Genomic DNA, 25,183 nt, shown 5'->3' with positions numbered 1-25,183 from the left:
CTGCTGCCGACCTGTTGAGCTCCCTGATGGCGCGCAGTCTGCGGATGTACCGGCGGCAGCTGGGCAGGATGGACAGGTGGTGGGCGTGCAGGGTGAGGAAGAAACATTCCGTTGGGAATTTCGGCTCAGAAAATGGAGACGGATCCCTGTCTGAAAAACAAAGAACAGTACAGGTGAATAAATTTTAAAATGAACTGCCTTATCTAGGGTGAGACCTCGAATTCAACTTTCTTTAAAACAAGGCAAAGCAGATAGCATCAAGAAAAGGGATTTAGGAAAAGGGAATTCTTTGCTGGAATCAAGTACCTCCATATCAGAAGGCACAGTAATGCTTAACATATCTCAGTAAGAGTACTAACAAAGTTCAGCAATCCAGGCTGCAACCTCCTCCATTGTTGCTTTCACTCTTGTCTCATCTGTGGGAAGCTCGATTCGACACCTGGGGTGGAATATGTACATGGGATCAACCGTTTCCAGCTTTATCTTCGTACTCAGTTGCTGTAGTACCCAGAGGAAGTTGAGCATGAAGCCATCCGTGGACACCAAACGATCGTCTGTCTGTGGGGTGAGAAAGCAAAGGGCTGAGGACACGAGCTGAGAAGTACAGGGGGATGTACAATGCCAAAATCCCATCCCTGTGGTTTCACTGGAGCCAGGCCATTCCGTATCTGCACTGCTCCTTTTACAGACACCATACAAAGCCCAGCAATTTACCAGCTGGGAAAGCAGCGTGGTAAACACAGTCAAGTGGAATGATGCCCTCAGAAATGGGGCAGGGCAAGTACAAAGCTTTGAACATGTAATACAGAAGCCTTGTTAATGAAGTGACATCTCAGTTCTAAGAGAGAAAATAAACTGTTAAAATAGGTAAAACAGATTAATTTCAGAAATGGAAAAAGTATTGAAACAAAGAAGACAGGGCTTCTCGCCCATGGTAGCAGGCACTCAAAATTCTTCTTCCTCCATTCCAGACCACCACTGCATGAGCCATCTAGTGCTATTTGTGGCTGGATGAATCAGAAGAAGAGCATTTCCCTTTATTTACCTGCATTTGGGCCTTTTTCATGTTGGCATTGACCACAGCTGCCATGTAGCCGAGAGCCGCCTCCCGGGTGTCCCCGTTCAGCAGGATACTGTGCAGGATCTTGAACAGCTCTTGCTGCAATTGCAAACAAACACCTCTCAGCATCACAGCCCTGCTTTCTGTTTGTCTGTATTTTTATGTTCTACAAAATCCACAAAATTCAGTAACACTTCTGTTATAGTCTTATAGCCACCTTTATATGTATATGTTAGTTATGGCATTAGTTAAACCAAAGATGTAAATACAACAGGAGTGCAACACACTACTAACACAGTATGTACTTACTCATCCTTTAACATGACCTGTAACTCGTGACTAACTGATCTGGTATTTTCTGAATTGGCTTACAGCCTCAGAGAAATACTCCTAGCACTCTATTTTTTTTTCCCTAATTCATTTCAGCCATGTCCTGAAAGGTTTGTGGTTTAAGACAGAAGCTAATTTTTTTTATATTATATTCTTCATCTATATCAAGACCAAAAAACCCACATATTAAGCTTTTTTTTTTTAAGGAATGAGAATACTTACCCTTGCTAATTCCAGGTAATGTTGCAAGGACTGGCTAACAACCCGGGTGTTCTCAAGAGTAATGGCAGGCCCTGAGAAGTACTTTTCAACTACTTTGTTCTGAAAGTAAGATGAATATTGGCAAATGTATCAAAATGTTCTGGGGAAGTAAAAAAACCCCTCACAACAAAAGAACCCCACCATGTTCTTGTCAACATCCTTCTGTGACACTTACATCATCTTCAGCAAAGACAGACAGACTGAAGAAGGCTCCAAGGTAGGAAAGTCTTTGCAGTTCTCTTCCTGCACCTGGGCTTAAAGATTTAGGCAACCACAAGGGCAAAGAGACAACCTAAAAACAGGAGAAACAGCCAAGTTCTTCAAAGCTGCCATGTCAGCCATCCTGCTTTGTCACCTTCCAGTGTCTGCCACACACCCTCGAACCCCCAACACTCAATCATGCTGATTGGAAAATGGAACCATCTCCTCAGTATTCCAGCAACCAAGCAACTCGTGTTTGTCCCACTTTTAATAAATTCTCAGGGTAAAGGACTCCCTCTACCAGCTTAATTTAAACTATTGTTTTGCATGAGAGGCTCCAGTAGCACTTGCTTAGAGTTCTGGAGAACATTATCAACAGGATTGCACAACACCAAAATAAGTGAAATGGGTCTTTTAACTAGAAAAAAACTCAAACTGGAGACACTCACCAAACTGCACATGGGGTGCGTTTTCCCAAACTTGATTTCACAAAGTTCGCATAGTGCCTATAAAAAATCCCAGTAAAAATTACTGTTTTGAGTAATTCTTAAGTAACCTGTCTGCAACAAATAAGCTTACTATGACAGATTGCTGAAAGACCAGAACCTTTCTCACTATACCAGTGGAAAAACTTCACAATCACAGTGAAGATGTCCAAAGACAACTAAAGCACACCCTGCTTCCATTTTAGCTTTTACTTCTGCTCCAAATTATTGCACTTATTTCAAGGATTAGCTGTGCTAATTGTTGTTTGCTCAGAACATGACAATGCCTGTGCTGGATTCCTGACCTGCCCCATTAAAACCAGTCACAATAATAAATAGAGCAATTGTTTAATCCATACACCAAGGCCTTTGTCTTCTGAACCAGAGTGGAAAAACGTCAAATGAACACAGAACCCAGGAACAAAGAATCCTATCCGAGATCTCCAGCTCACTTTCAACTGCAGCACAGAAAGAAGCAAGCAGTCATAACAGAGATTTCTGGAAACACAAAGATACTGCTGGCTGTCCCACTTGTCCTGTGTTACATGTTCTCAGTCTTCAATTACACTACAGTGAGTGACTACTATTCCATCCTTTTGTTGCACACTGTGCCAACTAGAGATAAGGAAAACACAGACTCATTTTCAAGTAGTCCTTCCTTGCAGCCAACAGCCAAATTTGTAGCAGTTTACAGACTGGGACAATAACAAAACAGCAGGAAAATACAAAACCAGAAAAATTAATGTTTTTTGCCAAGTACTGGAGTTATTTAAGCAGTTTGATTTGCAGCACCCCAGTCCAGCTGATTTCCCTAAGTACAAATTAAACCTGAGATTCAACAGCCTTTTTTGGCATCATACACTGAAGATCCTAAAAGGATCCAAAGGTGTTAAGTTGACAATGCTCCATTTACCAAGAATCCAACTTGCTCCTTGGTGGCCAAACACACTTTGCAAAAGACTGGTTTGTTTTGTCAATAAAAGCAGTAGGAGGGAAGGAGACCTAGAACTAAAGTAGGAATTTTAAAAAGACTAAAAATAACCCCCTCAGCTTTTCAGCCAGGGAATATTAAGATATTTTTCTCAGTAGATAGACTCCGATTCAAACAATTTGGGGTTTAATGCAACCTATTTGAATTTCCACACATACAGAAGTTGAGTCTAAACATACAGTGGTGTGGATACTGGGTATTATTCTCCAGACTTAAATTGAGAGGAGTTTATTGGGATTTTATAACCATCCACAGTATTAGAGTTGTGCATTATGACATTCATATGTTTGACAATTTTATATAAAGCAATACACACAAACATTTGAGTAGTCCACTATACAAGCAGTCTTCATTAAGCTTAAGACAATATTGGCCTCACACTCTACTGAATTTTTAATGTTCTTTACACAGCTCATGCCCCATTAATCTTCTGTCAGAGTTTAACAGCAATCCACTAACCAAAAAGAATCCCCAAAATGTTGAAGTGTTATCTTGCTTAGAATCTGCATGTTATCAAGGAACATAAAGAAACTGCTTCTAGAAATGGACAGTCCTTACCATAAGGGGATATTTGAAATTGTCACTATCGAGGGAGCACTCTTTGGAAGCCACAGCCAGGCCTTGTAAGATGGGAATAAAGATCTGTAAAAACACAAGTAAATTCCTTTACTCAAGAACAGGAAGCAATCAAATGACTATGATGCCATACAAAGCATGAAATGCCTGTTCATTCTTCAAATAGTGCAACTTACACAAAGCAAAAACTAAGATTCTTTTTAAAAAGCCTGAAGGCTTTAGAGAGTATTCAAAGCTAAAACTCAACTTGTTTGCTGTAGTCTAAGCAATAGGGTGTTGCTCCATTGAGTTCCCTGCATCTTCTCTGCAAGCAAGTTCTCTGTGTTGCAGACACAAACGAGAGCACAGGCTCTGTACAGGTGTCCAACAACCTACTGCCCAAATGGGGAATAATTTATTTGTCTGTACACTTGGGGCAATAATACAGCTCTAATTTTGCATGATGTGTAAGTTGGTAAAGATAATAAGCAGCAGTCAAGGGTTGTTAGGAAAGAGGAAGTGACTTGACAGGAACTTATTAATCAGAAGTAATTATACCCATTTAGTAAGTCCCAATCACACTGTTCTGACAATTACACCCTCACAAAATAAACCCATAGTAATTTTGAAACAACAACAACAGGAGTCCCACTCAATTTTAAAGTATATTGCGTTGCTCCTGTGAAGAGACAAAAAAATGTTATTAAAACATATTCCAGGAAAGCACTATAGAGATGGAGTGTGCTTCAGCTTCAGGAATGCTTCTCTTCTCCAGGACAGGACCTCTAACACTTTTACAATGGCTTTTTGTCAGTCTTAAATGTACTTTCAACTACATGAACCTCTACTAAAAGGAGTCCAGACAGAAACATAAATTATTAACAATTACTTGTGCTACACATAAAAATTATCAAATGTCATTCTTTGCAAAACTGGAAGGGTCAAGTGCCATTTCAAAGGCCCCTTTAGAGCCAAATCACACCATATTATGGGAGTGCTAATTAGAGACAATTACAACCTTACTGATCTGCTTTATAGCATACAGGCTGGAAGTTTGCTAGTTTTGTGTCTTAATTATTTTTCATCTCAGTGAGCCACTCTGACACACAGACCAGACCACCTCCTGTTTCTCAGTCATTTCCTCTGTAAACATGAAGAATTACTGGATTAGGATTTGTAAAGTGCTCTTAGCACCTTACATACAAATTATTAAAGATGCAAAGAAGGGTAAAGACTGCAAGATGGAAAACACCATAAATCTGAGTAGGATTACAGAAGATTGCTGTCTTAACATGTACATTTTTAGGAATTTTGTACAAAAGGATGAAAACCAACATCAATCTTGCAATATATGCCTGCACATTCCAAGTAGTCCACTCCTAAGTTAGTGTTGCTGCTTATTAGCAAATACATTTTTAATACGTAGAACCAGCAAATACTGAAAGTCAGCCTTTTTCAAAAATATTAAATGAGTTAAAAAAAGAACAGAATCAAACTCCAATTGCTTTAACAGGCTGCTACTCCTAGAGGTAATGGGGAGAGGACTACAAGACACTGACTAAATGTCTGCAAATCCACTCTTGGATACTGCAAACTATAAAACCATGTGCTACAGCTATTTCTGACCTATGCCTTACCTGTTTGAACACCTCTTCATCCTGGTAAGTTGTTCTCACCAACTCTTGAATGAAGCCAAATGGGAGATTCCTACACAGCATATATGGTACCAGCAGAGACTGCTGCTGCAATGACCTTAATTTGTATTAAAAAAAAAAAAAAAAAAAATCTACTGATTATCTGCAGTAGTATTCGCAAAAACGTCAGAGCAGTCACATGCAAGGATGTGTCTGCAAGCACATTATCAATGTCTGGATACACCTATTCCTTTCAGAAGTAACTCATCTTGTCTGCTCAAGTTACCTGGGGAAAGGTTATTCTCTAACAGATGCTGCTGCCAGCATCACACTTCAGTTAAGGAGGCTGGAAGAAAACAACAGCTTCTCTGTAGTAATTGGTTGCTCCTTCTACCCCCTCTAATAAAAAAAAACTCTTTGTTAAGCTCAATTGGTGAAGGAACAACATTTTTTTACATGGGTTTTTCCAGATTAGAAAAGAACACACATTAGTCTTTTCTGAATGAATGCAGTCATTACTTTTAACTGCTTCCTAGCATTTTGAAAGAAGTGCCTCTTTTCTTCTCAGCTCCTGATCTCCCATTTAAACTGTTCACATCACCCTGGCTGATTTTACTCAAATGCAGTTATAAAGCACTCAAATTGCTCCCCACCAACTCATCACTTGTAAAGCAACAAACTATTCCTCCTGCTGCAACAACTGATCTTAGTTTTCTTATCTAATCCTCAGAAGGAGAAAAGGACCCTGGGACAGTAACTCATGATTAACATCAGCTGGATTTACCTTGGTTGTGTCAAGGATCCCTGTAGCACCAAAGCAGCGTGTGAAATGCACTGGGATCTGATGTTGCTCAGTAACTGGCTAACTGTTGGCTGGCTACACATCTGAGAAAAATAACTTTATTTTAATACAAACCAAAAATTAAATACAGAACACACAGGAAAGACCATACATTTATTTGTGCAGTATAAATGTAATATGCACACTAAGATTAAAACTTCTCCAGAGAAAACCTTCCAGATTATATATAAATAGTGTTGGTTGGTTGTTTTTTCCCCAGAAGCAAAAGCTTGGAGTAGAGTATGGAACACTGACAGGGAGCTGGCCTCACAAAAATGTTTTGCATGGAATAAACTTGGATAAAATGTAGTAGATCGAAAGGGGAAGGATGATTGCTAAGAGTGTAATTTAAGAGATATAAAATATATGCATCACTCAAATTTGATGAATTAACAAGAGTCAAAGGGCCCCAATAAATTCAATAAATCTACTTCTACAACAAAGCCATCAAGAAGAAGTATCATTCCCACCAACTTTCCCCACTAACGAGTCAGAGGAGTGTTTGTGACAGCACTGACACAACCTCACTCATCTGAAACATACCTTTGGTGCTTTTCTCTCCTCTATTCCAACCCTATCAAAACACTCAATGAGGTAGTTCAGCATCTCTGTCTCCTTACAATTTTCAATGGTGAAGTGGTCACTGCAGGAATCGGAAACACTCGAGCTGCCAGAGCCTCCCACACTTTAAATCACACAAAAAGCAGAAACAAAGCATTAGGTAGAATTCTTCACTTGTGCACAGTCAAACAATTCATGAACACTCCTCTGCCAATGCTCTGAACACTCCATCCCATCACACACATGGCTCAGTGATTCAGGTAATTTCTGTGATAATTCAGGTCATTCCTGTGATCTATGGAGAGCTCTCCACATAAAGTTTGTCTAGCCCTGGAAGTTCAGAGCTGTAAATGCCTTATTAAATAAATGCCTGAAAGACAGCCACAAGGTGCATAACTCTGATGGGAATCAGTAAATCCTGGTCTCACAATGCAGCAAAGAAAACAAACAGCCTTTGAGTGGCACCTGACACCCAGGACACCACAACCCTTCCATGCCACCACTCAGAATGGCAGAAATGTCAAAATTCTGTTAACACCACCAAACCACAGGAGGCAGGAGCCTCCCACTGCTGAGAAGAGACCTGGGCTGACAGGGCTACACACAACCACTTTCGTGCTCTAAGGAACAAGAATCAATAAAACAGAGGCAATACATCCAAGCTGCTGCTGCTTTTGACACTCCCTCATTCAAGATCATTTCATTTCAACTCACTTCATTGCAGTTTAGTAAAATACATCATTTCATTAAGTAGCACAGCCTCAGTGGGGAAAAGAAAACACTGATAGTGTAAACACAAAAACTAAACCCACAAAACCAAAACCATCCTTGAGATGAGGGAAATTGAACACAAAAGTGAGAACAGACCCACAACTCTGAATCTCAGACTTGTTATCTCAACAAAATGCTTGACAAAGTTAATTAAAAACAACATCCTCATCTTACAGAAGAAATTAGAGACATGATATATTCACTTCACGTAAATGAAATCTAAAAATCAGCAATTACTTGGATGGTCTGCTGCAATTCTCAAAGAAAAGTCTGTGTCAGTCAGGACAGATTTGAATGAAGACCAATTTATAAGCCCCCAGTCTTAAACTGGAAAATAAGACTACTGGTTTCCTTAAATGCAGCTTTTAAAAATATATATTTTAAACTACATAAATATATATTTAAACTACAAACTGTCAGAACTGGAATTTCCTTTAAACTGTAAAATCATTTACATTTCTATAATTGAGCCATACAAATCTATTGTGCAAACTTTACAGTCCAACCAATAAATCCAGGAAAGGTCATTACTGTTCACATGTTGAGCTACCAGATGCTTAAGAAACACAACATTCTAATAGCAGCAATCTCTGTTTGCAGAGATTTAATAACTGTTTTCAGTTATTCAATTAAAACTAGCCCATGTAAAACACAGCTCTATTGAAACAGTCCTCAGTAACCACAAAATCATGCACATGGGGTTTTTTTAATGGTCTCTTTTTTAAATCTCTTGAATTCTCACATCCAGCTTAATAAATACTCTTTTAAGAACATAAATGTATATGAAAACCTACTAGTTCTACAGTCATTCTGCTAAAGATTTCACTGCAGCAATAACTCCAACTATTCTAACACAAAGCTCATACATCCTTCACACACACTGAATGCCTTGGTGTCTTCAGCATGCCAGTTGTTGCATAGTTGTTCAGCCACTGTGTTTATATTCCAACAACTTACTGCTGTCTGCAAAATGCCAGGACACAATAAACACACTAAAACCTCAGAAGCACAGCAGAAATCCTATCCAAAGCTTGGCAACTCAATCCAACATTTGGATTGAATCACCAACAGGACAAAAACTAAACAAAACAGTGGGGAAAATAATCCTAAATTCCACATACACAAAGCCCTCCTACATCTGTGTTATCAAGTTCACTCTCCTGAAATCAAACTGAAGTAGAAAAGAGGAGATGGTACTTGGAAGGTGCATGTTAACCCTTGCTCTCATTTTCCAGTTTCTCATAGGAAAACATGCCCATGATGTACCAGGGATTTAAAATTACAGCCAAGGGCGAATACTGTTCCTTCGACTCACACAGCCCAAGAAAAGCTCTACTCAAACATCTCAGAACCACGTTCATTAGGCCTAGAAGACTGCATGATGAACATTTATTTCCCTTAGTCATGTCTCCAAAGGAGAGCCGACTAACTGCACTCATTACACATGTTTACACAGCAACTTAACGAGCCAGCCAAGACACATCCTCGGCTTCAGTTGCTCCCCAAATTGCTTTGAAGATCACTTGACACTACACAGGCTGTTAGTTCCTAAACAACCAAACATGCAGGTTACATTCTCTTTCTTCAATACCTGGACCCAAACTGGACACAAGAAAAATCATCGTCTTCATTTTCTTCATCACTACTTTCCTCAGACACATCAGAAACAGCAAGAAGGAGGAGGGAGAAAGGGTTGTCGTATAAACTACCACAACAAAAATGGAAAAGGCTATGAGAATTTTTTAAGCCAGAAGAAAAAGTAAATGGTAGCTTTTTTTTTAGGTCTGTCAAAAATCATTTTCTCTAAACGTGCAGACAGCAGGTAACTCCATGTTAGTAAAACCAGGACCACACTAACATGCTTTGTTACACTACTTCAAGTTATTCAGGTTATCATAAACACCACACGATCACAACACAAAAATTGAAAAAGAACTTTTGAGACCAAATAAAAATGATGGCTAAAGTGGAATGTTTAGACATGACTGAATAATAAATATTACATTTCTAAGCTAATTACTTTAAAGCTGTGGTCTCAAAACCTTGTTTCTTTGCTTCTCCCTCCTGCAGGAACAAGGGATTCCCGGAACAGCCAAGAGAGGAAAAGCAGTGGTACTCAGCCTGGCATTCTGAAACATGCTGATCTGTAATTTAAATCTATGCACCAGGGAATCAAATCCAAGCCAGTCCAGCAAGTAACAGCATTCAATAAATTAACTAAGGCCCTACTGAGAAAACCGATTTTGGAGCAGTTTTATGTGGTTTACCATCCAGCAACAGCAACGGAACAGAAAGCTTATAGTTTAACGGGAATGGATCTATGAAGAGGAAGAAATCAAAACCATACTGCTACCTTTAAAGTAATTACATCACACCTCAAAGGCACACAAGCAGGTCAAAGACACCTGGTTAGCAAGTCAGGGTATTAGCACAAACCCAAACGCAGAAATCAACTCAGGGTGAGTAGGGTGAGCTCAGCAGAAACGTAAGTTCTTCCATACTGCAGGCTGATGCCACACCCTGCAGAGCACACACCAAACACACTCTGCCCTTGTGCAATACCTAGGAGGAATCCTGCTCTGTAAGGAAGGACGCCTGCGCAAGGCACCGGGTGAAGCAGTAAACAAAGGCGGAGCCATGGCTGTGGGCCTGTGTCTGGATGTGATGACTGGCATGGCTGGAGGGCCAGCAGCCAGGGCTGGAGGACTTGGAGAACTAGATGGGATGGAAATGCTCAAGGAGCGGGGGATGGCAGCGGCGGCAGAGCCTCCGGAATGGGCCACGGTGTAGGGGCGGTACCGCGCAGAGGAAGGCTGCGTCCACGAGGGGCTGGCTGCTGGCAGCTGAGAGCTGACAGAAATGGGAGGCACTGCTGGGGTGGCAACTGAACTGGCTGGTGGGGTAAGAGATGAACCAGTCATTGGTACATAGCTTGTGAAATTGGTAGGAGGAGCTGGACTAGTCCCATAGAGACTAAACCAGTTACAGGGGGAAAAAGAAAAAAAAAAAAAAAAAAAAAAAAGCAACAATTTAGGATATGCAGAAAAAGGGTGAAAAAGATAAAATGAGCAAGAGAAGTTCTTGCCCTTCTGATGACTCTTCAGCAATATTTTTGCAGCTCACACACATTATTCACTTCTACTGTTGTTCAATAAAACTACGTCACAATCTACACACTTTTAAAAATCACGGCCTCTGTGATGCGAGTTAGGAATACTTCTCAGCAGAAAACAGTTACATGCCTTGAATCTATCAAATACATTCCTAGCCATGGCAAGGTAATCAAAAATGGTGAAATGGAGGGACACTCACATGAAAAAGACTGAAAAACTTTTAAAATCCATTCTATTTATTGTTCTTGGGACACTTCTATGCCTTTTTCTCTCTTCTAGTCTACCAATTCAAGTGAAATCAGCATTCAGTTACAATCAGAAGTCACCTGGACAACGAGCTGGAACCAAAGGAGCCCACATTACAGAACATGGGGCTGCTTCCAGGGTTGGAGCCCATATTTAAGATCAGGCTTCTGTCAGGAGAGCGGGCAGCTGCAGCAATGGGTTGGGAGGTGGCTGTCAGGCTGGCAAAGGGGTTCTCATCCCTTGCCTGGGTGGACATCATCAGCACTTCCATCAAAATCTGCCCGATCAAGTCCTTAAAATCTGAAAACACTGTTAAGAAGAAAAGAATCAATATCCTCACCTCAGTCTTCATCTACACAGGAGTCAGGTGAAAATATTAGCAGAGGAAAAAAGGACAGAAACAGATTTCTGTGAATTGAGCGCTGTTTTTGGCAAAAACAACGCACTGACACATCTGTAATTATCACTGTCTATATTAGCCTAAGTTCTGGAATTACAGCTACAAAAAATACAGCCTTTATGGAAAACACAGGAGATCATAGATTACTTAATGCTCCTGTAGTCAGTTATTAAAGTTGTCTTGTGTGTTCCACTCATTTTCTCACCCTGCTGTTGAGCTGAGCAAGTTGTGTCAAAGAAAGGAAAACAAATCATGCACATACCCCCACACACAAAATAAAAACTGTTTTGGTATATCTTACAGCTAATATAGAATATATAGTCTATTACATAAAATAATCAGGAAATTTTGGCTTATCAAATTAACTGTTAGATGTCTATTGTGATGCAAGACAATCCTTTAATTCACTAGAACATTTCTGAAAAAATAAACTGAAGCAGCCAATGCCTCCTGCTCAGCAACCCACCTTCCTTTGGGTTCTGCTTGAACTGGGCAGAGAGTGAATTCAGGAAAATAACGTCCCTGTCTCGGTCCTTCCAAGAGACTCTAAAGATCTTACAGACCAGCTGTAGAGCTTGTTCCTCCGACACTTCCGACCCCGACAGAGGTTCCTGGGGGAACAAAACAACAACACCTGATTTGCACTTTTATTAGTCCATGTACAATCAAGTACAGGTCTTTGTTAAGAGGCTTCAGCTTAACCTATAAGGTTTGATCTCCTTTCCCTGCTCCCCCCAGCCCTGAGTGGAGTGTCCCTCCACTGAGTGGAGGCTGTCCAGTGCCCAGGGGAGGCTGTGAGTGCCTGCCTGCAGCTCGGGGTGCCCAAGGATCCCGTGGCAGCACTGCTGCTGTGGCTTCAGGACAGGCTTTACCAACTGACCTTATTACTGACAGGGCAGAAAAAGCAAAGACATCTAATGAGCACTGCAAAGTTTGTGGTAGAAACTTCACTAAACTGATGTCCCATTTCTTTATGGCTCTATTTCACATGGGCCTTAAAATCAAATGACAGAAAGGACAATTTGAGGAGTGGATTAGAGCTTTGTACTTGCTTTCTTTTTCTACTTTAAAGGGTCCTACCATCTCTCTAAAACTTGATAGCTAATTCTTACAGATTTTCTTTTAATATCCAGAAGAAAACTTTATTACACAACATTACTCCAGCATACATAACATACATTTGAAGCAGTACTTTGTGTGTAGGCCACCATGTGCTATACAAGTAAGATGAAACAATCTTCAAAGTTGCTTAAAAAATGTTTCATCAGGCCTACTGTGTATTAAAAATTTGATGTGGGCATTAATAGTTCACTTTGTTATAGAATATAGAACAAATAATTTTCTTCAGTTTTCAAATATCTTTCGTAAACCAATTTGAGACATCAAAACGCAGCTTTGATATTGGAAGTTTTGACCTTTTTTTTTTCCCTTCCTGCAAATTTTAATGAGAAAATGCAGTGAAGAAATTGTTTGCAGATGACACCTGAGGGTTAGTTCCAGGATTAGTTCCATCCTCTCAAAAGTATGTGTTCAATATAAGGAGGTAACTGAGCTCAGACCTCCTCCAGGCAGCACAACCCAGGCTCACCTTGTCCGTCAGACTCCGTTTCTCTCTGCGGTCGTTCTCATCAACCTCCATGTTCTCAATTCCTGAATCCACATCTACCTGGGACATACTGGAAGTGGAAATAAAAGAAAAAGCCCATTAACTTGTAGAAAGTTGCAGACAGTCCTCTGTAAGATGCTAACTGAAAGAGTGTTCCTTAAGCAGATGTCATCTTAAGAGTGTCATTTTAAGCAGATGCAGCAGAGAAAGCACTGCACAAACAGCAGTCAAAATCACTGGTTGATAAATGTTTCTCATATTACATTAGAGTTCTAAATTTCTTCAGCAGGCAATACAAACCACACAGCTATCACATCCCACAACCTTTTTCTTTTAAAGAGAGTAGCAGAATTATCCCCACCAGACATGCTTATCTGTTAATGTCTAAGATAATGTTTTGTCTTTCACCACTTTAGGTCAGGAATTCCCATTAAAACCAGGCTAGAGAAAGCATTACAGTGGTCTAAACAGTGTGATTTTTAAGCATTAACCCTACTGCATTAACCCAGCTGGGAGGGGGGAGGGCAGAGCCTTGTCCTGTAAGAGGTTTGAACACCAGCATTGTGCCATATTTGCCAGCTGTTTCACGCTGTATTTTTTACCTTTTCTCACAGGAGACACTATCAATGTCCATGCTCTGAGACCGAGAGAGGGACTGAGATTGGGTTTCAAGGCTGTTTGATGGAGAACTGCTGAGGGAACTCACTCCTTCGCTGCTCTGGCTTCGGTGGGCTACTCCTAAAGAAAAGGCACCACCAAGATTACTGTGAGCACTGAGAAGGCACTGCATTATTTGGATGCAAAAGGAGAGGAAATACCGTTTTTCAATCCAGCTCTTAACCATTCTTAGCACTGCATTAGCAAACAGAAGTTAATAACCACATTTGACTACAGATAATCACATTTTCTACCTCCCCTTGCAGCACCAATGCTTACCTGCGTCCAACAAAGAACAAAGATAAACTTGCATCCATGAAGTGCTCAGAGATTCACTCCTATAAAAACTGATCTATTACAAGGTTGCTGTGTCTACTCCCTTAAGACATTGTCAGAGCCCCTCTAAAGACTGTCTTCTCACAACAGGGCTTAACACTGGGCCTTTACAATGGAGTTACATCATCAGTTATAAAGGGGCAACAAATATTCCTTGAGTTCATCTCTCCTCCTCTCTCTTCCCAAAGAAAATCTAGCTAAGTCAGTGGACAAAAGAGACCAGAGTAAACAGGACCCACCAGGGCAAAGGATTGCATTGTTCTGCATTCCCTTGGGGTCTTACTCTTACAGCCAGGAAAACGTATTTTAACAGTGATGCTGCAGCACTCATTAACAGCCCTCCTCAACCTACCATCTTTTCATATAGATCTTCCAGAATTTACTTGCATCTCTACTTTGCTAGATCAGGTACACAATAAAATACCTGACATCTGAACTTCCAGTTGTCACTGATAATGCTGGTTATAGGTTTTCTAAGGTATTTTCAAAATACATACAAAATAATTATATTTTCCATGAAATTGATTCCTATGTCTGATCTCACCATGACAGGCAACTCCTTAGAACAATGGATGCTTACAAGGACACTATTCTGCTGGAGCTGCTCTCTGTATGTCCAAATGAATTAAAATCCTCTGCAGTCACTTCAGTCTGCTGCTGAAAGGAACTGCTGCAAACCACACAGCATTAGCTGAGTCTTCATTTATGCTACATAAACACACAAGATAAACCATTATGAATATTTTTTCCTGATCCATTCCCCAGTTTAACCAAAGCTCTTACCCTGATGTGATGGGGAATTCTCAAAGCAGAAATCTCCAAGGTCTTCACTGTCTGAGCACTTCAAACCTCAATAAACCTGTCTGCCAATACCTGAGCATTTCTACCTCCAGGTACACATTTCCACACCTCCTGCTCTGCTGCCAGTATTGTTTAGCCAGAGTTGTGCCCTAGGATGGATCTTCTGTTTGAAAATTGAACATTTACTTTTCCTGGGTTAGTTTTCACTTGTATTAAGCCCACGATTCCCCTCATCACACAGCTGCCATGGACAGCAGAGGAACAAATACTCCTTTCAGCAAGAGTCAGACCTCAGATGGATTAAAACAGTCATGTAACCACAGGCTGAGGGAACACAGTGAGTGAACTCTGCACTGTTCTTAAGAAAAAGAAGTCACCTCCACCTCTGGATTGCTGCCTTTAATCATGAGGACAATACAGAGTGTTAAATTCCATCTGCAATGAGTTTATCTCAGGAAATGCTTTTGATAGCTTTTCTCTGTCCTGCTCTGGATGCAAGGAAACAAAACAAGCAGGAAGGAGTCACTTCTAGGTATTTCTGAACAGCACTGTAATTAAACTAAAATATTTAAGCTTGTAAAATACTCTAACTGCTAAAGGGAAAACCAGAAAATTCAAGAAGCAAATAGGTGAATGTTAATGAATTCTGCAAGATCATCAAAGACCATGGAAAAATGTTATTTTTATTAAACTGTTAGAAAGCATATTGGAAACCTGGTTAGAACCATCTTGACATTTGTTTTGGGATGGTTTTGAGAACCTCTAAGCTTAGTAACACAACATGCAAAACAATTTCAGTTTTCAGATAAAGATCACAATACTGGAAAACATGCCAATTTGTCCTGATTTCTAAGTCAGATAATTTGAAATCAAAATTAATTTCTGTCAGGTCAAATGTGGTATAAATACCTGAATATTGTCTTCCCCTCTCTATAGAGCAACCCTCCCAACTTCCCCTGCTTGCTGCATTTGTATTATTTTAACAGATCAGTTATTTGCTGCATCTTCTGAAATAATTTTGTAAATAACTTGTTTGTGTTCCCTCCAGTAAATAGTGAAATTAGCAAAGTAATACAAAGCAGAAAGCAAATACTTTATTCTTACACTGACAATGTCCAGTCACAGCTTGCTATTTTTAATTCTGCTGATTGCTTGCAACTAAAGATCAAAAATTAACTTGAGACTGATTGCTAGAGTGTACCTAGAAACCAATCAATAGAAACTGTGTCGCAAGACTTGAAAGGGATTTTCCTGTATCCTTGACACCTCTTTTCCATAACATTGTGTAATAATAAACTTTATTACAAACTTTTTCAAGATTTGGTGTCCCATATTGTAAATGCCATGAGTTTAGTCACACCTGGAAAACAACTGCAAATGGAATAAATGGAAAACCATTTATTACTTGGAAAAATTAAAACAAAAAGTACCTTCCTTCACCGTTTTGCAATATTTGTTTCTGAAAATGACTTTCAGTAAGAGCAGGAGCGGCAGCAGTACCAGTGCACGTTGCACAGCGAGGAGCCGAGCAAGGAACGAGCCCAGACACACGAGGAGCACCCGGGAGCTGCCAGCCTACCTGATGCCCCGATGGGAGAGGTAGCTGGGGTCATGCTGTGCACATTGAGGCCCAGGCTGTGGGACGGCCCCGGCGCTGGGGCTGCGCCCGGCGGCCCCGGCGGGGTCTCTCTCTGCGGGGACGTCAGCGGGGTGGTGGGCTGGGACGAGGAGCCTCCCGCCAGCCGCGCCAGGCGCCTCCGCCGGATCTGCAGGGAGAGGAGCCAGTGAACCCCTGCCAGGGAGAGGAGCTGGTGAACCCCTGCCAGGGAGAGGAGCTGGTGAACCCCTGACAGGGAGAGGAGCTGGTGAACCCCTGCCAGGGAGAGGAGCTGGTGAACCCCTGCCAGGGAGAGGAGCTGGTGAACCCCTGCCAGGGAGAGGAGCTGGTGAACCCCTGCCAGGGAGAGGAGCTGGTGAACCCCTGCCAGGGAGAGGAGCCAGTGAACCCCTGCCAGGGAGAGGAGCTGGTGAACCCCCTGACAGGGAGAGCAGCCAGTGAACCCCCTGTCACAGAGAGGAGCCAGTGAACCCCCTGTCAGGGAGAGGAGCCAGTGAACCCCCTGTCACAGAGAGGAGCCAGTGAACCCCCTGACACAGAGAGGAGCCAGTGAACCCCCTGTCAGGGAGTGGAGACAGTGAACCCCCTGTCAGGGAGAGGAGCCAGTGAACCCCCTGTCACAGAGAGGAGCCAGTGAGCCCCCTGTCACAGAGAGGAGATAGTGAACCCCCTGTCACAGAGAAGAGATAGTGAACCCCCTGTCACAGAGAGGAGCCAGAGAACCCCCTGTCACAGAGAGGAGCCAGAGAACCCCCTGCCAGGGAGAGGAGCCAGTGAACCCCTCTGTCTCCTGCAAAGGCAGACACTGGAGCCTTACCTGAAGCCTGCTCAGTGCAGCTGGGCTGGCTGCCCTTCCTCTGCTCTGTGTCACAGCACTACAGTACCCTCCATGTTCAAATGTTAAGTATGTATTTGCTGCCTTGGAAAACCATTTGCACTGGGAATGCTGTGTTTGTCCCTCGAGGGGTTGTGTAAGACCAGTTTAACATTTATGGCTCAGCAATTTCAAAACCTGCAATACTCCTCCCCATTTACTTTGGCATTTGACAAACCACGTTAATGTGACAAAAGGGACAACATGAATGTGACCTTTGCTTTAACTTCACATCACATGATACCAACACAGCCGCACTAAAGAAGGTCCAGTTGAAAGTTATTCAAGACCACCACTGTCCAAATTAACCCAAAACAGAACTACAACACCAAAAACATGCATCCTGTGTGCTGGACAGAAGCACCTTGACAAATAAAAACAGAGTAAAAAACATCCTCTTATCACCTAGAGGCATTCCATCACAAAGAATTTTAAAAACAGTTTTTGTATATTCCTTTTAAGACAGAGAAGCATCTGCCTTCAAAATCCAACTACAGAAAACTGCTACGAACCTACTTATTAAAACCGGTATGTGATCGCATAACACTAATATTATACATGAGAAATAGAAAAAATAAAACTTATAAAACTAGATTTATAATGCTTTAAGCTTCACATAAACAAAAATCAGAAAATATATCATTTATTATCACAGGCTGCCTCACAGGATCTGTGCCCAAAGCTTACATCTTTGGCTTGAAATAGGCCCAAAATAAAAGTATCATATTTGAGGATGTCAACTCCCTGCAAAAATCAGCAATTCCTGTTATTCTCTTTGTATTATGACAGTCAAGCAGTGCACACAACTTAAAAGTTTTCATTTTTGCTCACAGTCCTAAAGAACTGCCAGGCAACTGAAAGGGTGAACAAAAGATTTGTGTCAAGTCAATGTCTACACTACATTGCTGTATCATTTAATGGCCTGTGAAACCTACTCCAACAGGAAGAAGAACAGATCAAATTAAATCAGACTTCAAAAACTGTGGGAAAACAGTGTCTGGAACTACATCTCCCTCCACGACAGGTGTCACCACATGAACATGGAAGGCAGCTAAATTTTTAAGACTCAAAAAAATAGCTATGAATAGAATCTCTAATCCTTCCTCCTTGTCAAGCAAAATAGGGGAGCTTTATGCTAGCTAGTTCCAAATCAGGTGTAAGGAGGGATATGTGAGGAGAACAAGACAGACATGATAGCCAATACATTTATTAATTAATTCACAAGTCTAGTCCAATTGATTAGTCAAACAAGGTCCCCTCTTCATCCTCTCCCAGTGTCAGGCAGATAATTGAGGACACTAGTGGCACTTGGCATTCCTTCCCTTCCCTTGCTAGGCAAGATCCATGCCCAAGTTACAGCAAATCCACTGCAGTCAGCACTGCTGAAACAGGAGGACACAGACAACTCTTCTGCCTTGTCTTTGCCACTCTCAGTCCATCAAGCACTTGGGGGACCTTAGGGACCAGTCCCCCAGACTGTAACCTGCCCTGCAAATAGGCTGAAGAGGGCCTAGAACAAGAAATCTGCACAGCTTTCTGCTGCTTTAAGATATTGCAATAAAAACTAATACAGTATTATTCCCTGGCCCTTTAAGGATGATGGGCAAACTACAATTACCTTCCTTACTGCTGAACAAAGTAATGTTAAAATATAAACAAACTCTTAATATTTTTACCAGTGACAGCTACAGCTTTCGCAACTGAGGGTACATGGAGCACACGTTAAAGGACCAGATCTGGTTCTTGGATACCCCAAGCTGTCATATTCCTCCAGGCTTATATAAAATTATTACAGGAATCTGAACTTTGATCTGAAAACTAGGAAGTTTTAAGAGACAAAAGAAGAGAAATACTATGCTAAAAAGGCCAAGTACAGGCCAAGTTTGAAAAGATGGTATAAAATTGGTGGACACATTCTATCCAGTTAATTCCCTGTATCTTGGAGCTGAACAGCAGCTTCCCTGAGGAGGGAAGATGGGCTTTATGCTGAGGACACAGCTGGGGACCCAGGAGACACAGTTTGGTTGCCCAACGCAAGGGACAAACGAGACCCCAACCTGTTGCCTTCACAAAACACAAACCCCGGGTCAGAAGTGTGGGAGTTCCCTGCAATAACCTGTTCCCATGTCAGCCTGAATGACTCCCCAAATTACCACCCAGCAGCACAAAGCTGGGGGTCTCAAACAATGTTTTAGGGAAGTTTAGGGTATTTGAATAATCCCCAACCCTTGATTTCAGACCTGAGCCAGTGACATATGACAAAGCTGTTATGTGCCATTATGTTACCTAACAGTGAAAGGTTTTCAGTCTTAACTATTACATGGGCATTGCTTGCTCCACAGCCCATCTTCCCTGCAGAGCACAGCTCCAGAACACACAGTTTAAAAGCCTAATTAAAAAAAAAAAAACTAATTGGCTGAATGGGAAAGGCACATTGCTTTTTAACTAGTACAGTCTAGTACAGTTTTTGCTGGACACATCTGGACTACATCTATAAATAGCAGTTTTCAGAAATACATTTTTGATCTAAATGGACTTCTTAAAAGCTGTTAGCTGCATGCACCACAACAAAAAACGTAAAAAAGAGCACCCTGCTAAAGATGGTTGATTGATAATTTAATTTGGCACCAGGTAATAAAGATACAACCAGGAAGACTAGTCCCTCAGGCTCACACATTCCCCGTTAAAAAAAATATGTATCAGTATCTGCTAGAGTGGCAATTGCTTAGTGAGACTGTAACGAAATCTCCTTTTCAACCATAATGGGGAAGAGTTCCAAATCTGTACAATAAAGGGTAATTTGAATTGATAGCTTTATTTTTCTTGTATTCATTAGAGCATGTTAAACTGGTTTAAGAAATGCTTCATTTTTCTGGTCATGGTGGTCATGTTCTCAGAAAATGCTACTCAAAAATCACATACATGTTGGAAGACAACAAACTCGCATCATTCTTTCCCACTTTATGCTACATTTAGCTGGATTCTGCTTTTTTTCTGTGAAGCCCCTGTTCCCATCTTGTGCTATCTACTGTGCTAAAACTCACATATTAAGAAGGAAATTCCTTTCTCCACCCTCCTAAAAATTTTATGGTCTGTAATGAATTACAACTTCTAGTGCATTAACAAAGCGAACACCAAGAAATGTCAGGGAGAGACACTGTTAATAGGAGGGGAAAATATCTTCTTGAAACTAAAATATGTGTATGATCGATCAATTGTGTATCTCTTCTTTTTAAGCTGGAACCTGTTAGTGTTCTATTTAATTATGGTCTGATAACAGAAGATAACCTTATCTGTAAGAGCCTTGCAATTAAACTTCCGTTAAGTATTCTCTCACCTTCACTCCTTGCCTGAAAAAAAGTCTGAATCTGAAGAAGTCACATTTAGTATATTTCAGAGGGTTATTTTTCAGTATAGTCTGATCCAGGCCCACCATGCCAAGTAACAGCAAAGTGGAGATGTGGAGGAAAATTAAAATCGACTTGGCTCTGACTTTTCAGTGAGCGATCCATTAATAAATAACAAGAGGTGACACCGTGACTCCGTTAAAATGATACAAGATTGTCACAAGCAATCACCTAAAAGACCATTTGGTTTGGTCCTTGCTGAACTGGACAAGAAGGACGTGGAAAAGTCACTTGAGACAAACATTTGGCCAAAAAAGGTGGATGAGTCCTCACTGGAGAACTCTTTCCTGCAGCCTCAGATCCGTGATGCAGCGGTTTCGATGATGTCAGTAATGTGCTGAGGCAGTGACACAAATAAGCCTACACAGGTTAAATAATTCTGAAATTAATCATAAAACACCTCAGTGTTTAACAATGACAAGAACTGCATGTAAACAAAGCACTCATGAAATACACCTGTAAAACTGGAGACCCTTTTTCACAGCAGACTTACACCACCAGTGTCCCATCCCACTGCTCCCAGCAGGGGAACTGTTCTCCTGTTCTCAGCGCTTCCACAGAGTACGAGGACCTTCATCAAGTAAACAGCACAAAGTATTTTCTCCTAGATCATGGTGCAACACAGCAGGATTGCTAAATCGTGACAGACAACATCATCAAAAACATCCCAACTTTTTGGAATACAAATCTGAGTGACAACAGCAGCCACCCTGCTCTAGAATCCCACTATAAGATATGGACAGGATAAAAAGAACTTCTTTTGATCCTCTCTGGAATATAAATACAGCACTGAGCCTGTATTGCAGCAGGTCCAATACAACACATTTTGATTTCAGGATTACACAGGATCAGTGGGAAACTCCCTGGATCCTGCTATAATAACCCAAATAATTAATTTGGAAATCCTCTAATATAAAGGCAAAACGTAAGACCTTATTCTATATTAAAAAACAAGTGATGCAGCATCCTTTAAAAGAACGAAACAAGGAACAGTTCATCTTATTCTATGTGAATAGAATATATACATTATAGATGTTTGCCAACTACAGCATAACACTAGAATTCTTCAGTGAGAGATGGAGAGCTTGAAAAAATAAAGAAAATCAAAGGAAACAGTGGAAAACTGACAAGCCTGATTCAAGCTGCTTCAAGAAGAAATGATACTAATTATAAGACCACGAACACACCCATCTTGCTTCTCAGCAAAGAGTCTAGGGAAGCAAAATTTCAAGTGTTTTACTACGTTAAAAGGTTGGGTGTTTCAAATCACACACAAAGAACACATAAACGCCTAGTATTGACACAGAGGGGGAACACGCTGCAGACAAAGGCTACCTAGCAGATGGAAGCAGAGAATAAACAATTAACCAGGAGAGCAGCAACGCAACGCCACGGCCGAGCCGGGGGGTCGCGGGTCAGGGACAGCCCGGGGGACAGGAGGAGAGAGAAGAACAGCGAGCACAGGCACGGGGCGAAGGCAGAGCTCTTCAGGATCGTTCCCTGCACACGCTCGGGTCCGAGCGGGGCCCAGCACAGCCCGGCGCCCCCTCCCCGCGGGCCCACCCGCCCCCTCAGGCCCCGGCCCCGCGCACTCGCCTCGTCCGCGCTCAGCTCCTCCATCGCCTTCCTCTTAATGGTGCCCGGAGGAGGGGCGCGTTCCTCCGCCCCGCCGCGGGGCCGCTCCGAGGCAGCGCTCTCCTGCCGCCGCTGCCCCCCGGGCCGCCTCACAAGGGCATCTCCGGGGCGACCGCGCCGCGCCTCGCCCGCCGGCAGCACCGCCGCCCCCGGCCCGCTCCCCGCCGCCCACCCGCGCCTCAGCTGCCCGCCGCGGCCGAGGGGAAGCTGCCCTCCCGGTGCCCCCGCGCCCCTCAGAGCTCCCGGCCCCGGCCCCCGCCCGCCCGCGGCCGCTGCCCCGCGCAGAGATTATTCATCAAAACAACAGGGCGGCGGCGGCCATCTTGGGGATCACGTGACCCCGCGGGGGGCCGGGCACGCCGGGGCCGCGCGCGCGCCGCGCCGACCAATGGCAGCGGGCCGAGGGGCGGGAGGGGCGGGGCCTGGGCGGGGCCCGGGAAAGGCGGGCCCGGGGCTCGTGAGGGGCTCGTGAGGGGCTCGTGAGGGGCCCCGGTCCGTGAGGGGCCCGGGAGCGGCGGGAACGGGAGCGGCAACCGGGCCCGGAAAGGGGCAGCTGCCGCTCAGGGACGCCGCGATCCCACGGAGGGTCAAGCTGCGGAAGCCTTCCCTCTCTAATGAGCCCATAAATATTAACGCCTTCTCAGTGACGAGTGATTGAGAATTCACAGGATCTAAATCTAATTATTGCGAGCTGAGTAACATACCAAGGAGAAAACAAGATGCCAAGACCCCATTGAACGCTTGGTCTCGGCCTTTTCTAAGTGTAGTTTGAATACGAAGTATTTTTTTTCCTTATTACAAACTTTTCTGCACCTAATTACCTCATTATACCACAAAGTACTATATTTCTGGAAGATATTAATCTTTTCCCTCACACTAGCAATGAAACTCAGCTACAGAACAAACGGCCAGGTTACATGTAAGTACATTGGAGGCTCACCCCCAGCTCATCTTGTTTGAGTTATAATACACGTAGATGAAAGAGAAAAGGATTTGCTCTTTTGGCAAAGGATAAACGAATTGAGGGTTGCATCAGCAAGTTTTTAGCTCAGGATGAACAGTCCCTAACAATGTGACCTGAACAGCGAGCCGTGCACGGGGCACTGTGATTTGAGTCAGCAAGGGAAAGAATCCCGTAAAAGCTGGATGTTCTTAAGATGGAACTAAACTGATCCATATGAGCTATTAGGACATATTTTCATACATGCTGCAAATATTATATAGCAGTAGAATTGATCCATTTTTAAATGCAGAGATGAGGCAGGTAGGCTATCTGGCCTTGTGTTTTCATATACATCTTTAATGTACTTTATTGATCCATATTTTTTTGGACAAAATCTTTTGATGACTTAACCAGGGTGCTCAGAAAGGAAACCAATACTTGGATCATAATATATATTGCCAGCCTTTTTATAGAATAGATGAACATTGTTACCTTTGATTTTTAGATTACACTTCATTTTGTGTTTATCTCCTTGGGAATTTTTTTTTTTAAGATAATTGAAGTGGTCCGAAACACCTTTGAATAAAACCCTTCAAGTGCTTCACTGGGGAGTTCTGTTCTTGTGCTTCAAGGTCGTGACTGCCTTTCTGTATTGCGTCTCGCAGCGGTTTCCCTGGAGAGCGCGGCTTGGAAGCGGTTTGAGGCTGTCTGCCGCTGGAGCCCCCACACGCCGGGAGCCTGCCGGCTCCGGGGCGGGAGCAGCGCGCTGCACAAGCGCCATCCGCTGGCGCAGAGAACTCTGCCTGCTGCTGCGCCTTGTTAACGGATGTGAGCGGGGCCGCTGCCCCAGTTTGCGATTTCTACCAACGTTACACTCGAACAGCAATTTTGTTTTCACGCAAATGGAACCGCTCAGTTCCAGAAGGAAGAGCTGTCAGGGTCCACAGCATAAACACCAGGCATTTTACTGCTGGGCCCCACATTTCCCTAACTATAAAGGCTGTCCGTCCTTTGCTTTTTATTTTGGAAACCAGGCTAAATCTATACAAGTCTAGTAATTAGGGGAGGGCATCAATCTAACCAAAAGCCCTCCATGCTTCAACAGATTTTTGTCTGACCCTGACGGTGAATTAAGCATTTTGAACGGGTAAGAAGTATCAGAAAGGTGGTTTCAAAATGTCAGGGACTACTTTTTTTACTTGTTTCAAAACGTCAGGGACTATTTTTTCATATGAAGTAATTAAGTTACTAAACTTAAGCTACGTTCTTCAACAATATGCAACGAAGAATATGCAGCAATTCATTTAATTTGTAACTACCTAGTTTATCTGACAACTTACACGTTCACACAAGAAAAACTTTTCCATGCAATATGCACACGGTCATAAAGAAAAACAATCTCATTAACAGTTGTATGCAAACAAAGCTGAACTAAAGCAGCATTGTTTCCCCTCTGTATATGTGCTTACAGAGTTCAATTATTTTGCAGACTGGAATCTTCGTGGATCACTCAGACCTATCTTCATGGTTCTGGGATTTGACTATAGGCTTGTTTCCTCTGGTAAGCTCAACTTAATTATTTTTGAGAACAAAGCGGCTCTGGCAAAATATGGTGCCTCACACCACAGAGTGAAAGACAAGCAAGTAAAGTCGTCTACACCTTAAAGAGAAGCATTTTGAAAAATAAAATCATACCTTTTGTTGTTGGTTTCATTATTTGTTACCCTCCCTTCTCTATCAGCACCCCGTTTCCCCTGTTTTGTTTGCCTCTTTGAATGCCTCTTAGAATTGGCAGGTTTTCTCCTTTTAATTGACTTTTGATTACCTAGAGACACAGGTCTCATCATTTATGTTTTG

At 42.3% G+C, this 25,183-nt stretch overlaps 1 protein-coding gene and 1 long non-coding RNA gene across 4 annotated transcripts in view; one reads left to right on the top strand and one right to left on the bottom strand.

The window, feature by feature from the left end:
• UBE4B (ubiquitination factor E4B) overlaps positions 1 to 22,511 on the bottom strand; it is a 34,156-nt gene extending 11,645 nt beyond the window's left edge. Inside the window, exons 1-17 of one of the 3 annotated variants that reach the window (XM_053997445.1) lie at positions 22,345 to 22,511; positions 16,429 to 16,615; positions 13,658 to 13,793; positions 13,038 to 13,125; positions 11,916 to 12,060; positions 11,130 to 11,358; positions 10,253 to 10,663; positions 6,902 to 7,043; positions 6,302 to 6,402; positions 5,521 to 5,635; positions 3,887 to 3,970; positions 2,302 to 2,358; positions 1,827 to 1,943; positions 1,613 to 1,711; positions 1,046 to 1,159; positions 360 to 558; positions 12 to 150 (exon numbers count right to left, since the gene is read on the bottom strand). In XM_053997445.1, coding sequence (XP_053853420.1) covers positions 12 to 150; positions 360 to 558; positions 1,046 to 1,159; positions 1,613 to 1,711; positions 1,827 to 1,943; positions 2,302 to 2,358; positions 3,887 to 3,970; positions 5,521 to 5,635; positions 6,302 to 6,402; positions 6,902 to 7,043; positions 10,253 to 10,663; positions 11,130 to 11,358; positions 11,916 to 12,060; positions 13,038 to 13,125; positions 13,658 to 13,793; positions 16,429 to 16,615; positions 22,345 to 22,368 — 2,387 coding nt within the window. In that variant the 5' untranslated portion in view covers positions 22,369 to 22,511. Of the gene's footprint in view, positions 1 to 11; positions 151 to 359; positions 559 to 1,045; positions 1,160 to 1,612; positions 1,712 to 1,826; positions 1,944 to 2,301; positions 2,359 to 3,886; positions 3,971 to 5,520; positions 5,636 to 6,301; positions 6,403 to 6,901; positions 7,044 to 10,252; positions 10,664 to 11,129; positions 11,359 to 11,915; positions 12,061 to 13,037; positions 13,126 to 13,657; positions 13,794 to 16,428; positions 16,616 to 17,284; positions 17,613 to 22,344 lie in introns of those variants that run through there. The other 2 variants (XM_053997446.1, XM_053997447.1) reach the window with 2 other exon arrangements.
• A 390-nt stretch (positions 22,512 to 22,901) lies between these two features.
• On the top strand, positions 22,902 to 25,028 carry LOC128818186 (uncharacterized). The gene is made up of 2 exons (XR_008440403.1): positions 22,902 to 23,302; positions 24,816 to 25,028. It is a non-coding gene; the product is annotated as an uncharacterized LOC128818186 (long non-coding RNA).
• Positions 25,029 to 25,183: the final 155 nt, after the last annotated feature.

This window comes from Vidua macroura, chromosome 23 (assembly GCF_024509145.1).
Source record: "Vidua macroura isolate BioBank_ID:100142 chromosome 23, ASM2450914v1, whole genome shotgun sequence".
Classification (NCBI taxonomy): domain Eukaryota; kingdom Metazoa; phylum Chordata; class Aves; order Passeriformes; family Viduidae; genus Vidua; species Vidua macroura.
The sequence above is the reverse complement of the archived record's forward strand: the minus strand, read 5'-3'. Positions and strand labels throughout refer to the sequence as shown.